The following is a 15,647-nucleotide window of genomic DNA, read 5'->3' as shown; positions in this document are numbered from 1 at the left end:
CACGGACAGGACACGGAGGGCAGCGAGGGCAGGACACGGAGGGCGGCGTGGGCAGCCTGGGAAGGTGGCACGGACAGGACACGGAGGGCAGCAGGGCAGCCTGGGAGGGTGGCACGGGTGGGACAGCAGCGTGGGGCTGGGACGGGTGTGATGGCATCGAGGGCAGCGATGGCACCGAGGGCAGCGTGTGCTGCGATGGCAGCAAAGGCAGAGCAGGGCACTGGCGGGTGGGATGGCAGCGAGGGCAGCCGTGCCAGGAGCAGAATCCCCGCTCAGCCCGGCTCCCGCCGCTCTGAATGTTCCCTCGCCTCTGCTGCCATCGTGTGAAAGGCAGGGAAATAAGGATGGGAAGGAGCCCCCACCACCCCCAGCTATCCCAGTGTGACCAGCAGGGCTGTGCAGGGGCTCGGCTCTGCTGTAACCCCCCTCCTTTGACAACAGCCCCTTGCAACTTCTTGTCTTCCCCAGGGCAATGGGCACCTTGTCCAGCTGTGTTACCCCTCAGCTCCCCCAAAACAGACACAACACACACGAGCATCAAACATGCTTTTATTCCCCCAGCATCCGCATTCCTGCCACCTTATTTTTGACCACACTGGAGCTCCGGGATGCCCGTGGGGCCACTCATGCCCCTCCCAGGGTGGTGATGGTGATGCTGTTGGGGCCCAGTGGCACCTCAGAGCCCTCCACTGCCTGCTCACGATGCGGCCACCTGCGTGAGGGGCTCCTCCAGGTACTGGACCAGTGCCTGTGCCTGCAAGCAGAGAATGGCATGAGCCACGCTCAGGTGGGTTTTGCAACACGTGTTGCCCACTGCCTGTTTGCTTATTGTAATTTATATTTCAGTTTAGAACCTTAGAAAGGTGTCATGCTGTGCCTGGGCAGGCACAGGGGACAGAGGAGTCTCTGCAAGGTGCAAAGAGCGTCCCAGGCACGGCAGCTTCCTCCAGCCCTTCCATCCCAAAAGAAAGAGCTCTTTCCCACACCAAAGCAGGGATGCAGCCCTGCCGACCCCCCAGCCATTACCTTAGCTTTCAGCATCCCAAATCCGACCGTCTCCTTGGCGTACATGCAGAGCAGCAGGTTTGCCACCCGTGTGATGGCCACTCGCCCCTCCTGCCCAGGGAGAAACAGCACCCGTTGCACCCCAGCTTGGCCTGGACCCCCAACGCGGTCCTGGCATCAAGGCAGGGCAGGGCAGGCTCCAGCCCCACATACCATGCAGTCCATGAGGATGAATTTGAGGTTGTCCTCGTTGAAGGCCTGGTGCCCGTTCTTGTCGTAGGCCACCCAGATGTTGCTGGCGATGGCCGCGGTGACCCTGGCATCAGTGTCCCCGTAGCCCGAGTAGGCAAGCAAGGAGCCCTCGTTGTTCAGCAGCCTGGGGAGGACACGGCAGGGCAAACTGATGCCTCTAACACCCTCTCAAAACCAGGGGCAGAACAAACCCCCAGTCCCAAGCACTGCTCCCAAGACACTCCCACTCCACAGGGGTTTGACAGGGGGGCTTCAAAGCCAGAAAGCTCTGCAGTGGCCCCCAGGCCCGAGCAGGGTTGTGGTGGATCAGTCTGCTGGAGCAGCAGGACCTGCCACAGGCTGGGCATGAGCCTGGGGACAAACACTGTGCACAGCCCCAGCTCTGAGCACGGCCTTTGCACTGTGCAGGAGGCATCCCAGCACCAGACACCAGGAGCCCCACACGCTGTGCACAGTGCCAGCACCATCTGTAGCCCAGCAGCACGCAGGGTGTGTGGTGTCAGTCCCACGCCTGCCCCTGGAAGGGCCTGGCCCTTTGCCTTCCCTGGGCAGGGACGGGGAGCATCCCCAGGCAGGGGCAGGAGCAAGGGCAAGGAGCATCCCCAGGCAGGGAAGGAGCCCCACACGCTGTGCACAGTGCCAGCACCATCTGTAGCCCAGCACCACGCAGGGTGTGTGGTGTCAGTCCCACGCCTGCCCCTGGAAGGGCCTGGCCCTTTGCCTTCCCTGGGCAGGGACGGGGAGCATCCCCAGGCAGGGGCAGGAGCAAGGGCAAGGAGCATCCCCAGGCAGGGGCAGGAGCAAGGGCAAGGAGCATCCCCAGGCAAGGACAGGAGAAGGTGCAAGGGCAAGAGCAGGAGCTGGGGAAAGGCAGGCAGCACCCTTGGGCTGAGGACAGCATTCCCAGGGCAGAAGCAGGGAGCATTCCCTGCTGCAGGAACAGGGGCAGGCAGCATCCTTGGGCTGAGGACAGCATTCCCAGGGCAGAAGCAGGGGCTGGGGCAGCATTTGGGGCAGCATTCCCAGGGCAGGGGCGGGGGCAGCATTCCCAGGGCAGGGGCAGCATTCCCAGGGCAGGGGCAGGGGCTGGGGCAGCATTCCCAGGGCAGGGGCAGGGAGCATCCCCTGCTACAGGGATAGGGGCAGGCAGCATCCCTGGGCTAGGGACAGGGGCAGCACGGCCCAGGCAGGTTCAGGGACAGAGGAATGGTAGCAGCATCCCCTGGGGCAGGGACAGCGGCAGTATCCGCCCGGGGTAGCTACGAGGGAACCATCCCGGGCAGGGAAAGCATCCCCCCGCAGCGGCGTCACCCCGCATCGCGGAGCGCCCGCCGCCCGCCGTGCCCGCTCGGGGAAGGCCGCCCCCCGCCCGGCCCGCAGCACTCACAGCGTGCTCTGGACGCCGCCGGTGTTGGCCTGGCTCAGCACCTGCGTCAGGGCCTTGGGCCGCAGCATGGCCGCCGCCGGCACCGCGGGGCGGGGGTGAGGCCGCGCCGGGCGGGGCCGTCACGGCGCCGCGCCGGTCCCGGGGCATGCTGGGGGATGTAGTCCCGCCCGGCCCTGTGGGTGCTCGGACTCCAGAGGGGCCTCGGCAGCAGGAGGGAATGCGGGGCGGGTGTGGGCTCTCGGTGACCGGGGATGGCGCCGGTGAAAGGGGGTCGGAGGGGGCACCGGCGGGGCGCTGAGGGCAGCACGCCCTCCCCAGGCTCTGTTCGCCTCTTTGCGCTCCGCTTCCGCCCCCGCGCCGCCGCCGCTCCTCCGGGCCGCCGGGAGGCGCTGTCCCGGGGCGAGGCGGCGCTGCGGCGCCGCTCCCGGCTCGGGGCCCGGCGGGGCGCTCATCCGCGTAACCGTGAAGACCCCCAAGGACAAGGAGGAGATCGTCATCGCGGATGGCGCCTCCGTGCGCGAGGTGGGGGCGGGGGCAGGCCGGGGAGGCGGAGAGGCCTGGGGGGGGCTGTCGCGGGCGCTGAGGGGCGGCGGCGGCGGCTGCTCTGCGGGGGCTGAGGGCTCCAGGAGTGGGCTGAAGGGTTTTTGGGGAAAGGAAGCTGAGTTTGGGGCCGGGGAGGGATTTCGCGCGGGCGTGAGGGGCGGGGGAAGGGTGCTCTGGGCCGGGGGGCGGCCAGAGGGTCCGGGGGGCTCCTTGGAGAGCCGGATCAGGCCTGGGGCTGGGTTCGGGGGCTTTTCGGGGCCTTTGGGCCGTGCTGGAGCCGGGGTGGGAGGGAACGGGGAGGTGTGAAGCAGGGCAGGTGCTCGAGGCCTTTGGAGGGGAGGTGGTCTGGGGGTCTCACCTGTGGGAGGGGTCGCAACCACAATAGCCGAGGGGCTCGGAGGGCGCCTTTGGGGGTGGTGGCGGTGGGAGGGGTGTGAAGGGCCGGGGTGGGGTCTGGGGGCTCGGCCCGTCTCTGGGCTGCGGGGGAGAGTGTTCCCTGAGCGGAGGGGTGGGAAAGGTGTTGGGGATGTGGGCAGGGGCGTGAGGGGCTGCCGGGGGCACATCTGGGGGATCCTGGTGTACGTCTGGAGGCAGATCCCCCGGGCGAGGGGAGAGGAACCGGGCAGATATTTGTGGCCAGCGTTGGATGAAAGGAAACATGGGTGGGCTGGGGGGGGCTGTGCACCTGCCAGGGAGCGGGAGAGGGCTGGGATTGCCAAGGGCCGGGCTTGGCAAAGGCTGGGATTGGCAGGGGCGGGCTCTAGGGCCGGCCCTGGCGTTGAGGAAGTGGCGATGCCCACTGGGGCAAGGTGTCATGGGCTCTGCGTTGGGCTGGCTCTGCGCTCTGCTGGGGCGTAGGGCACGAGGTCGGCGTGTGAAGGGCCTGGCAGGGACCTCCGGGCAGCAGTTCGTGGCGTGGGCAGGGGCTGTGCACGTGTGGCCCTCCTGATCCTTTGGTTTTGTGAGGGTTTTGTGCAGTGGGGATGCGGAGCTGCGTGGGGAGAGACGCAGACAGGGTGATCTGGGGTCGGGCTGTGCTGTGCCCAGCCTTGATTTTAGAGTTCTCTGAAGGCTGAGAGCTCTGGAACCTGCGTGTGTTTCACTCTGCATCCTGGCCTTCCCCTCTAAATTCCCTTTAGTTTGTGTTTTCCAAGGCTTTATTTCCTCCAAATCAATGTGGGGATGCCCCAGCAGTGTCTTGCTTGCAGGTGTAAATCCCAGCACAGCACTCAGTGAGGAAGAGGTGTCCATGCTCTGTGGCATGCTCACAGGGAATTCAGTTGCAGAAATAGGAATTGGAGAAGACCTAGTTTACTTCCATTGGCTGGTAAAGGATTATTGCCTTTTCCATAGAGCTCTGTCCTGTATTAAATCAGAGTTTGGCTTTCCTTAGGAGAAAAAAACTCAAATGAGCAGATGAAACCAGTTCATCATTCAGCATAAATGGTGTGTTTGGGTTAGGCCTGAAGCACAACTGGTCTGGCTTTGGAAGCCTTCAGCTCTTCTGAGGGAATGGCTCTGTTTTTTCTGAGATTTACTGCATAGTTTGTGATTTCAGAGCTTGTCTTTGCTTTGTTTTGGTTTTCATGAACTGCTCAGACATCACCAGCCCCTGGTGACTGTGTGGTACCTTTGTGGGCTCTGAGGGCTGCTCAGTTCCTTGGGCTGCTCCCAGAGTGGATGTGAGCCCTTTTTGTTACTGGTACCAGTCCTTTGCCTGAAAAATTCTATTTGTTTTTCAGTTCAAAGAAGAGATTTCTAGACGGTTTAAAGCCAAACAGGATCAGCTGGTTCTGATCTTTGCTGGGAAGATCCTGAAGGATGGAGACACGTTGAATCAACATGGGATCAAAGATGGGCTCACTGTTCACTTGGTCATTAAGACTCCGCAGAAGTAAGAGCTTTGTCTTGGGTGGGCTGGGCTCAGATGGGGGTGGGAATGACTGATGGTGAGGATTCTTCCCTGGCCCAGCTGTGGCACACAGCAGTGGAGTTTGTCACTAACCTGTGCAGGGATGGCTGTGATGGTGTATGGCAGGTACCTGCAGGGGCGGGTGCTTTAACATTACTCGTGTGTGTGTGTCTTGGAAGAACTCATCAGCAATGGATACTGGTTCTAGCAAACCAGCAAAAATCCTAGGAAAAGTTGCTGATTAAAAAAAAAATTACTTTCCCAGTGAATTTGTGGTAATACCTGGGTTTTCTGTCACCTCCTCAGGCTCTGTGAGGTGGCACAGGAGGCACACATGCCCTGTGTGGCCCCTGCAGGCACAACTGCACAGTGGGGTTCACTCATGTGGGTGCACCCTGGCAGTTCCCTGTGGGGATGTGGCTCAGGTGCACCACACACCTCAGGCTCCTGCAGGTTTAGCTCTTTCCAGCACTTTCCAGAGAGGAAGGGTTTTGGGAACAGCTGCTGTGCTTTAGTTGCAGCCACATTTCATTGATCTTGGAAGGCTCTTCACAGCCATGCCTCAGGCTCTGGCCACAGTGTGCCCCAGCTCCCAGGGAGCTCCAGGGCTGTCTCTGCAGTTCTGCTGTTCCCCTGGGGCAGCTGCATTAATCAAGATGGGGTTTTTCCCTTTTTTTTTTTAATTCCACCTGTTCTTTTACAAACACAAGGAAGTGTGCTGTCAGGTTCTGCAGCCTCTCCTTGGATGCTGTCTCTCCAGGTAGCCTGAGAGCCTGATGCTGTTCCTGCTGTTTCCAGTATAAATGTGGTATTGGTGAACCATTTCAAAGGGGCAATCAGAGCTGTCCTGGGCTGCTCATTTTTCTCCTGCTAATAGTCCTAGGAAAGTGCTTACTGAAGACATTACAGCCTCTTCCTGTGGGAAGAGGCTGAGAGAAACCAAGTGCTCTTTCTCTGGCTTCCTTCTTCCTTTCTTGTTCAGCTTCCCATTTGCTTTGTTTTCCCACTCTTTGCCTCTGTCAGTGGCCAGTGGTTTTCAGCAGCAGTCAGGTCAGTCTGGACAGAGGACAGGGGCCTTCAGGGCTGATTTTTCAAGTCCTAGAAGAGTGAAAAAGGAAAGGGAGATAGAGAAAATGAATAATTCTTGGTTTGGGAAAAAAATCACGAAATCATTGTTCTTGTTGTCAGAGGTTTAATAGCATTATTGAGGTGAGTAAAGTGAATTTTGTGGTCTAATTTAATGAAAGCTGTTCAACACTAGTCCAGGGCTCACTGTCATGACTGGAGAGGCTTCAGAAAATTTTTAAATGTTCTCTTTCAAATTCCTGTAACACTCTTGAGGAGTAGTAACTGTGGTAAGAAGGTACCAGCCTGGGTTGGTGTATTCAGCAAAGCTGATGTCCAGCACCTGCTATGTGGTGGCTTACAGCACACTGTCTGTTTGGGTGGGTTAAAAGAAGCCCCAGACAACTTGTGTTGGAGCAGGAGCCTTGCATCAAGGTGGCAGAGCTGGGAATTTGGAGCCCAGCTGGCCAGAAACATTCCATGGCTTTGTGAGACCGGTGCTGCCTGCCTCGTGCCTCAGTTTCCCTCTTTGTGCAGTAATGCTGATGCTCCTTTTTGCCCCAGAAGCACTGGTAGGAATACTCAGAAGTGAGCATTGTTGTTTACCCCATGCACTAGCCCTGCTGTAACCTCCTGTGCTTTCTGTGGGAGCAGCAGAAGGATTTTGCTGCTTGAAGCACCCTCATTGCTCAAGGATATCCCGCAGTAAATAGTTCAGTGGGATTCAAGGAAGAGCTGGATACAACTCAGGGTAAGACCCGTCCAGCTGCTCTGCCTGGGCCAGGACATGTCAGGGGCTGCAGTGCTCAGGATGGGAGGCAGATTGCAGCAGATGGAAGGCATCTGGGAGCACAGCTGTGGATCAGAGCAGGCACAGACGGGGTGGAAGCTGGGCTGGGATCCCGGTCGTCGTGGGGTGCACATCCCGTGTCCGCGCAGAGGACTCCCCTTGCCCTTCCCCAGTGCCAGGAGTTTAATACTTTTTATCCTTTGCAGGGTCCAGGATTCAACATCTGCTGCTTCTGCCCCCAATGCTGCTTCTGCCCCCAGTGCAAACCCTTCTTCTCCTGCTGCCCCATCTCAGCCCTCCACATCCAGCAGTGCTGGTCCGGACGCGGGGAGCGGCAGCAGACGGAGCAGCGGGTCAGGGAGCGTGGGAGGTCCTGGAGATGGAGGCCCCAACAGTGCTGCATCCATCCTGTGTAAGTGGGCACTGGGAGAAGGAAGAATTTTGTGGGATTAGACCAAGGAGATGGGGTTCTTGACCCCTTGTCAAGGGATTGTTGTCTCTGCTTGCCATGGGCTTTGCATGAGTCACTCCCATGGCACAGCTCTGTGTATCTGCACAAGGTAATGCCACTTGGTGAAGTGTGTGTGTGTAGGGCTGTCCTTACTCAGAGCTGGCTGCTGTAGGAATACAGGATACTCCTTGGGCACACCTCTGTGTATCTGCACAAGGTAATGCCACTTGGTGAAGTTTGTGTGTGTAGGGCTGTCCTTACTTATGGCTGGCTGCTGTAGGAATACAAGATACTCCTGGATTTGTGGGGATGCAGTTCAGCTGCTGTGCCTGTTCTCTTTTGCAGTTGCTCACAGTTACTGACTCATGCTTCTCTTGCTGTGTGTTGCTCCCTCTCCAGCTGGCTTTGGTGGCATCACTGGGCTGGGCAACCTTGGCATGGGCTCTGCCAACTTCATGGAGCTCCAGCAGCAGATGCAGCGGCAGCTGATGTCCAACCCGGAGATGCTTTCCCAGATCATGGAGAATCCCTTGGTGCAGAACATGATGTCCAACCCTGACCTCATGAGGCAGATGATCATGGCCAATCCCCAGATGCAGCAGCTCATGGAGCGAAATCCAGAGATAAGCCACATGCTTAATAACCCAGAGCTCATGAGGCAGGTGAGTCACACCAGGGCTCAGTAAAGAGTGTTGAGGACAGTCTTTGTGGACCAACATCAGTGTCTGCGCTGCAGAGGAGGAGTGGGAATGCCAGAGCAGTGGTTTTGGAGATCTCTTCCTTCCTGCTGTGAGCTCCCCACAAACAGATGGTGGTCTTGAGTTATGTGAATACTAAATACTCAACCCACATCCTTGCAACTCTTATCTCCCTTTCAGGGCTATTGAATCCATTGTGGATTGGGAAAAAAGGGATGCTGGGATTTTTCTAGCAAGGCTACTGTGTTATGATTCAGGAATGGGAATAAAAACAGTGCTGGAGAAGTGAAGCTACTGCAAAAGTTCTTTGTTTCTCTCTAGTTCTCATGTCAGATTACATAGAGACTCCAGAGCTGTACAGTGAATGTTTCACTACCTATATCAGTGGGGAGCATTAGTGTAGGCTGGGATCCCAGAGGGCTCTCATTTTTCCAGAGCAGAGAGGACCCATGTCCAAGAGCCCTGGCTATCTGGAGGACCAAAGGTTCATCAGAAGGGAGTCCTAAGGGATCAGTGAGAATCTGGGTGTTAATAGCCATTAACTGGACTCTGCTGTTTCCTGGGGAGGCTTGTAAAGAGGGTTGTGCTGAATGGGCCTCGTTTCCATCTGCTTCTCAGTTATTCTGCTTTCAACTGTGTCAGCCATACATGAAAATCCAGAGCTGCAGGACTAAATTGTGAAGAATCTCTACTTGAGCAGTTCCTCAAATGAGACCTGAATATTTTTTGTGCAGGGGAGACCCATCAAAAGTCTGGAGAGGGTGGAAGGATCCACCTTCCCAGTGCTATGTAGTCCATCCAGTCTGAGTGGGAACATATGGGTGCTGGGTGTTTGGATGTCCTGATGCTGCTTGGGAACAAAACCATCTCATCAAGCTGAACTGAGGCTGAGCAGGAAGAGAGCTGAGCAAGGCCTGGGAGGAGCCTGGATCCCTGGGCTCTCTTTGCATGGATAAATGATCTCTCTGCTCTCTGCCTGTGAATTTGGTTTAATTATCCTCTGCCTCTCCTGGGAGAGGAGCTTGAGCTTTGCACCTTTTCCTCCTTCTCCCAGACGATGGAATTGGCTCGTAACCCTGCCATGATGCAGGAGATGATGCGGAACCAGGACCGTGCTTTGAGTAACCTCGAGAGCATTCCAGGGGGATACAACGCCCTGCGCCGGATGTACACAGACATCCAGGAGCCCATGTTTAGTGCAGCCAGGGAGCAGGTATGGCTGCCTTCTGCGGGTGGGGTGAAGTGTGGGAAAGGGGTCTTTCCCTGTCCCCTGTGCTGCTGGGGCAGTTTTCCTACAGTGTGGCTCCACTCCAGTGCAGGAGAACATGGTGCAGTGCCTCTCATGACATGGGTTGAGGTGTCAGAGGAGAGACCTGCTCTGGCTCCTCCAGGCCCGCAGCTGGATGCCAGCCCTGACTGATGGGCAGGCCCTGTCACTGTTAGCCCAGCCCTCTGCTCCCTGGATTAGCTGGAGCCTGACGCCTTCAGTAGGGAGCTGGCTCAGATCCAGTTGGCTGGTAGTGCAGGAGGAGGGAGCACAGGCCTGGCTGCAGAGGGCTGTGCAGACATACTCCAGTCCAGCATTACCTCCTGCTATGTCCGGCTGCTGGTTTTACAAGGGCGTTTTGAAGCCCTGCATTTGGGAGCTGAATCTGGGGCTGTGGCCACTCCTGAGCCTGGTCTTTTTCTGAGTGAGGTGTGTTGTGGATTGCAGATTTCTCAGGAGGCGGATCATGGCACATGTTTAGCAAATTCTGGACTTGGCTGAATATGATCTGCTGTTCCCTGGCTCACTCAGTGCTGGGGTTGGTCTGCTGGGACTAACTGATTCCATCTGTTTCTTTTTTTTTTTTTTTCTTTCTCCCTAGTTTGGCAGCAATCCTTTCTCTTCCTTGACGGGGAATTCTGACAGCTCGAGCTCTCAGCCTTTGCGGACAGAGAACAGAGAGCCATTGCCAAACCCCTGGAGCCCCACACCCCCTGCTTCCCAGAGTCAGGCACCCAGCAGTGAAGGGAGCACGGGCTCGGCCACCACCCAGGGCACCCCAACTGTGTCCAACCCCTTTGGGCTGAATGCTGCCAGCATCGGTGCTGGTACGTACGGGAGGAGCTGGAGGCTGCTGCTGGCTGAGCAGCTCACCCAGGCTTCCTTGGAGGGTTGGTTCCTCTGGCATTTGAGCCCTGTCTGTGGCTGTTATCCATAGGAACGGGTCTAACCTACTTGCAGACACCATTTAATTAGTCTGATGTGTTTGTCAGACTGTTCCTTTGGGAACTCTGCTGTCCCTGAAGGTCAGGAGCAGGAGTGGCCAGCAGAGCACTGCTGTGGCTGTCCACAGCCATGTTTGCTGCTGGCCAGGGGATGGAGCACAGGCAGTGCTATCTCCTGTCACATTGTGTTTCAGGCAATGCAGTGGTGCTCAGGCTCATCAGGGGTTTTTCTTTGTCTTCCCCTTGCAGGCATGTTCAACAGCCCAGAGATGCAAGGACTCCTGCAGCAGATTTCTGAAAACCCCCAGTTGATGCAGAATATGATCTCTGCCCCCTACATGCGGAGCATGATGCAGACTCTTGCCCAGAACCCGGACTTCGCAGCACAGGTAAAAGTGTTGCAGGTGTCTGCTGTTGCCAGGCAGGCCATGAGCTCAGTGTGAGGTGTCAGTCTGCTGCTGGGGTCAGACTGGTTCCTCCTGCAGACACTGGAGCAGGTGAATACACAGTTTGGTTGTATTTCTCAATAGCCTGAAGGCAGCCCCAGCTCTGAGCCCAGTGTGTTTTGCAGAGCCCCTAACACAGGAGGTGGCTCTCAGAGGGACATGGGAGGCCCCTGTTCAACACTGCTGTCAGGAATTGAGCTGTCCCATTTTGATCCCCTGCAGCAGGGGAGCAATGTTGAAAGCCCAGGGAGGGAGTCAGGGGCCACACGAGTGACCTGTTCATGGCTTAGTTGCATAGGGTTTAACAGCAAGTGGCAGCAACCCTCTGACCCTACCTACATGTGCTGTCTCTTGCTAGATCATGGTAAATGTCCCCCTCTTTGCTGGGAATCCACAGCTTCAAGAACAGCTCCGCCTTCAGCTCCCTGTCTTCTTGCAGCAGGTAAAGGCCTCTGGCTGGCCCTGTGCTGCCCTCAGCCCCTGGCTCCAGAGCTTCTCCCCCTCTGTGGGACAGGCAGGATCTCAGCTGCTCGGTTGAGTGCACCAGGAAGCATGTGGGCTTGGGGGGCCGGGCTGAGGAAGGAAGGGGGTTGCACAGGGGAGACAAAGAGGAAGAACTCTGTTAGAAAAGGTAGTCTGAATTAACTCATCTGAATTACTGAATGGTGGACTCCAGATTAGGTTTGTTAAGCTGTTTGGAACCCCTGTGTAGACAGTCTGTCACTGTGTAGAGCTTACAAAAATTACACAGTTAATTGTGCTAGAGCAGCTGGTTCCCAGGTAAATCAGAATCCAAAGGCATGTCCCCAGTTCTAATCTGATTCACCCAGTTCATTTAGGAAAGCTGCTGTGAGCTCTGGGAGTGTCCCTGCAGGCGAGCCCTGCAGTCTGGAGCCTCGGAGGAGGATCCAGAGGCGCAGCTTGGCGCTGGCCCCGCTGTGACAGTGGTGGAGCTCTGGCTGCCTGAGCTCTCCCCAGTTGGTACCGTGGTGTCTCTCTGCCTTGGTCCCCAGATGCAGAACCCGGACTCGCTGTCCATCCTCACCAACCCCCGCGCCATGCAGGCCCTGCTGCAGATCCAGCAGGGACTCCAGACGCTGCAGACGGAGGCGCCCGGATTAGTGCCAAGGTACGGAGCGCTCCAGAGCGGGGCTGTGCAGGCAGAGCTGCCGTGCCCAGCACCAGCAGGCAGAACCGGCTCTGGATTCATCCAGGAGATCTGCTTAGGGCACCTCATGGGGACTTGTGCTGGTGTGTGCCTGCAGGCCCCTCTGAGCAAGCTAATTAGCACTCACTGCTTGCTTGTGCTTCACTGGGAAGTGCTTGACCCTTTCTTTTTGGAGAAAAGGTTTGGAATGCACTTGGTCCTTCCCCCATCCTGTGTTTGGTGTGCACTAAACTCAAGAGCTTTATCTCTGGAGAGCAGTATGAGATGGACAGACACCAGGCTGGGTGGGTGTGCTGGGGGAGGCTGATCAGCTCTCTGCTTACACCACGGGTCACGCTCCATCACAGCAGTTCTCTGCAGGCTTCTGTTAGTTCTGCTCACCCCCAGTGCCAGGTGTGACCAGAACATGGATGCAGCTGGTTCAGTTTTCAGAGCTGCCCTGTAGCAGGGCCTTCAGTGAGGGCCAGCCTGGTCACGCCTGCTGGCTGCCCTGCTGCCCCACTGCCAGTGCCACCCTGAGCGTGCCCTGCCTTCCTCTGCAGCCTTGGCTCCTTCGGCATGCCCCGGATGCCCCCGGCCTCCACAGGAGGAAGCACAATCCCGGAGAACCCCGTTCCCTCTGCTTCAACGCCGGCCAGTGCCTCTCCAGCTGGGGGTGGTAACCCTCAACAGCAGCTCATGCAGCAGATGATCCAGCTGCTGGCCGGAGGAAGCTCTCAAGTACGTAACGCCCAGTGGGTGCTGGAACAGGCAGGGAGGTCTCCGGGGGGTCCCCACCTCACCCCACTCAGGGGATGTGGTCCCCAACAGCCTCTTGTGGCTGTGGTGCTCTAGGCCAGGTTTGGTGTTGGGGTCTTGGGGTGTTGAAACCTTTAAGAGGTTTAAGCTCAGCGTGCTGGGGATCCTTCTGCCTGCACTGTTGCCACTGTCAGTACAGAAGCAGGACTGACATGGAGACTGTCCCCACAGGACCCTGAAGCTGAGCTGGGGTTCCTGCAGTGCCCCTGTTGGGGTGCTGTGCCTGCTCTGACTGCAGGGTCCGTGCCACTGTCAGTACAGAAGCAGGACTGACATGGAGCTGAGCTGGGGTTCCTGCAGTGCCCCTGTTGGGGTGCTGTGCCTGCTCTCTGCAGGGTCCGTGCCACTGTCAGTACAGAAGCAGGACTGACATGGAGCTGAGCTGGGGTTCCTGCAGTGCCCCTGTTGGGGTGCTGTGCCTGCTCTCTGACTGCAGGGTCCGTGTCCTTTCCCTCGCAGGCGCAGAGTCCCGAAGTGCGATTCCAACAGCAGCTGGAGCAGCTGAATGCCATGGGCTTCATCAACCGTGAGGCCAACCTGCAGGCGCTCATCGCCACCGGCGGGGACATCAACGCAGCTATCGAGAGACTGCTGGGCTCCCAGCCTTCCTAAGCTCTGCCCTGCTGCCCCACAGACGTCAGCACACGCATCCATACACATGCACAGGGGATCTTTCCGGAAAGCCCGCCGTCATTTTCATATCTGACAGCTGTCCATGTATTTAAAACAAAAAGATACAGCTTAACCCCTGACCTTCCTACTAAGTTAAGATTTCATGTTGAAATGCTCTTTAACTGGCTTGTATGTGGATTCCAGTTCTCATCGTGGCCACAGAGACTTCAGATGTGTATTTTTTCCTAAATATGCCCTGTCTCAGACACTCTTCTCTCTCTCTCTAGATGGTAGAGGCGATACTTCTAGTTACTTACCTGAATGATTGTGTTTTGAGTAGCTTGATTTTAACTGTACATGATTCCTTCCCTTAGCCCTCCTTTCAGGCAAATATTTAAAAAATTGAGCCGAGTTTGGGGATTGGTTATTTCTCTCAGTGTCTTATTGGGAATGGATCAAAAGAAAAATTGAAATTACCTGAGAATTTCTGATGTCATTTGTCTTAATGTTTCCTGGGATGAACCGAGCCCGTGTCCCTCACTCACAGGTGCCTCCAGTCTCCTGGTAGAGGGTTAGTGGGTGCAAAACCTGCATTTGAAGTGTGGCCTCTTTACACTCTGGGGGTGGTGTAGTGGAAACCAGGGGTGTGCAGTGACCACGTGTGCCGTTCTTGAGCTTGAGTTGAAGGTGCTGTGCAGAGGAAGGTGTTTGGAAGGTGTGTTTCTGCCCAAGTCATGTGGTTCCTGGTCAGAGGTGTCCAGGGGCATTGACTCTTGTGCTCAGTGGGCTCATTTGTACAAGTGTGAAAACTAAAAAGGAAATGGAAAAATAAGCTAACAGTCTTTTCGCCTCACTGAAAAATGTTGAAGTTCATGTTCCTCCCAGTTTAGATCCATCCTCCACCCCCCCTTCCATTCTGGTGTGTTTGAATGTTCAGACTGTCCAAGAGACTCCCCAGGAGCAGCAGGGTGGTATTTCCCAGGAGCCTCCATGGCTGTGTAATTTGCATACACCATTTTTATCAAAGGAAAATAAATGCGCACAACCATCTGTCTCCCTGCATCCCTGTCTCATCCTTGGCTCAGCTGGGCCAGTTCCCAGTTACTTGGGATTAATCTGTGCTGTGCTGTCCTTCCCTCCTGGCCAGGAAACCTCTGACACTTCAGGAATGCTGCTGGAGCTTCCCAAACACTAAAGTGCCAGTTTGGAAGTTCCCTTTGAATTAGAATTGGCAATTAGCAGCTGTTGGAACTGTTGAGAGCTTGGGAGTCAGTGTTGTTTGAGAGTTTTGAGTTTCTTTCAGTGTGGGAGGATTGGGCAGAGAGGGAACAGGAGGTTTGCTGCATACCTGTAAAACCTGCTGCACCCAGCTGGAGCTGGGATGGATGGGTGTTGGTGTTGCTCAGAGTGTAGGTGGTGGAGAAAACACGGGGCTGGAAACACTCCTGCCTCTGTGTGTGCATCCTAATGAGCCTGCAGTCCCTTGGAGGAGGATTTAGAAAGCAGCTTTAACCTCTTCTGGAGGCTGTGCACAAACGTGCAGTGCTTTGTGCACCTCTCAGACATGGCAAGTTTGCACAAAGCTGTGCAGGGATGGGACTGGAGGTCCCAGTTGGCACTGGCAGGGTCAGAGCTCTTCCCAAATGTTACTGATTGGTCCCTTTGCAGCTCAAAACACTCTCCTGAAAGTGCCTGTGAGCCTCGGGATCTCTTCAGTGTCCCCTGATGGCACTGAAGTCTGCACAAGCCAGCTCTTGTAAGGAATGTGCTTGTGGGAGGATGGATGGATGGATGGATGGATGGATGGATGGATGGATGGATGGATGGATGGATGGATGGATGGATGGATGGCTGTGCAAGCAGGGAAGGGAGGGTGCACAGGGTGTGGGGATACAGCCCTATAGTGAGTTTGAATCCCCAAGGAGCAAAATGAGCCCCAGCAGTGTTGTTTCTGGCCAGGCAGAAATCATCCTTCCACCCCCTCAGCGTGCCAGCAAGGTGTGAGGTGGTGTCGGTCACCACAGTGCAGGGGCTCTGTGTGTGTGCTGGAACAGGGGCTTGGAGGGATGGAGCAGGTTGGTGACTCCAAGGCTGGCTGGAAATGCATCCCTGCATGCTGGAGGAATCCTGCTGCAGTGGATGTGAAGCACTGAGGAGAGTCCACAGGAGTTTGAGAAGCCCAGAAAGGATTGGGTGGGAAGAAACCTCGTAGCTCATCTCATCCCACACCCCTGCCATGGGCAGGGACACCTTCCACTGTCCCAGGTTGCTGCAAGCCCTGTCCAACCTGGCCTTGGGCACTGCCAGGG

At 56.6% G+C, this 15,647-nt stretch overlaps 2 protein-coding genes across 3 annotated transcripts; one reads left to right on the top strand and one right to left on the bottom strand.

Annotated features, from left to right (window-relative positions):
- Positions 1-529: 529 nt before the first annotated feature.
- On the bottom strand, positions 530-2,798 carry LAMTOR2 (late endosomal/lysosomal adaptor, MAPK and MTOR activator 2). Of its 2 annotated transcripts, XM_039702291.1 has the most exons (4): positions 2,645-2,798; positions 1,219-1,381; positions 1,027-1,116; positions 530-754 (listed from the first exon to the last, which is right to left on the bottom strand). In XM_039702291.1, exons 1-4 carry the CDS (start codon positions 2,710-2,712, stop codon positions 698-700), a joined length of 378 nt encoding a protein of 125 aa, XP_039558225.1. In that variant the 5' UTR covers positions 2,713-2,798; the 3' UTR covers positions 530-697. The 2 variants fall into 2 exon arrangements, with proteins under 2 accessions (XP_039558225.1, XP_039558226.1); XM_039702292.1 differs by lacking the exon at positions 1,027-1,116.
- A 97-nt stretch (positions 2,799-2,895) lies between these two features.
- Positions 2,896-13,826, top strand: UBQLN4 (ubiquilin 4). The gene is made up of 12 exons (XM_039702121.1): positions 2,896-2,904; positions 2,963-3,166; positions 4,930-5,081; positions 7,161-7,366; positions 7,805-8,067; positions 9,158-9,316; positions 9,972-10,197; positions 10,564-10,703; positions 11,119-11,202; positions 11,774-11,889; positions 12,471-12,648; positions 13,186-13,826. The coding sequence occupies exons 1-12, from the start codon at positions 2,896-2,898 to the stop codon at positions 13,336-13,338; spliced, it is 1,890 nt and encodes a 629-aa protein (XP_039558055.1). The 3' UTR covers positions 13,339-13,826.
- The last annotated feature ends 1,821 nt before the right edge of the window (positions 13,827-15,647 follow it).

This window comes from Passer montanus, unplaced genomic scaffold, assembly GCF_014805655.1.
Source record: "Passer montanus isolate IOZ18808 unplaced genomic scaffold, ASM1480565v1 scaffold154, whole genome shotgun sequence".
Taxonomy (NCBI): domain Eukaryota; kingdom Metazoa; phylum Chordata; class Aves; order Passeriformes; family Passeridae; genus Passer; species Passer montanus.
Note: the sequence above shows the minus strand (reverse complement) of the source record. Positions and strands in the feature narration are given on the sequence as shown.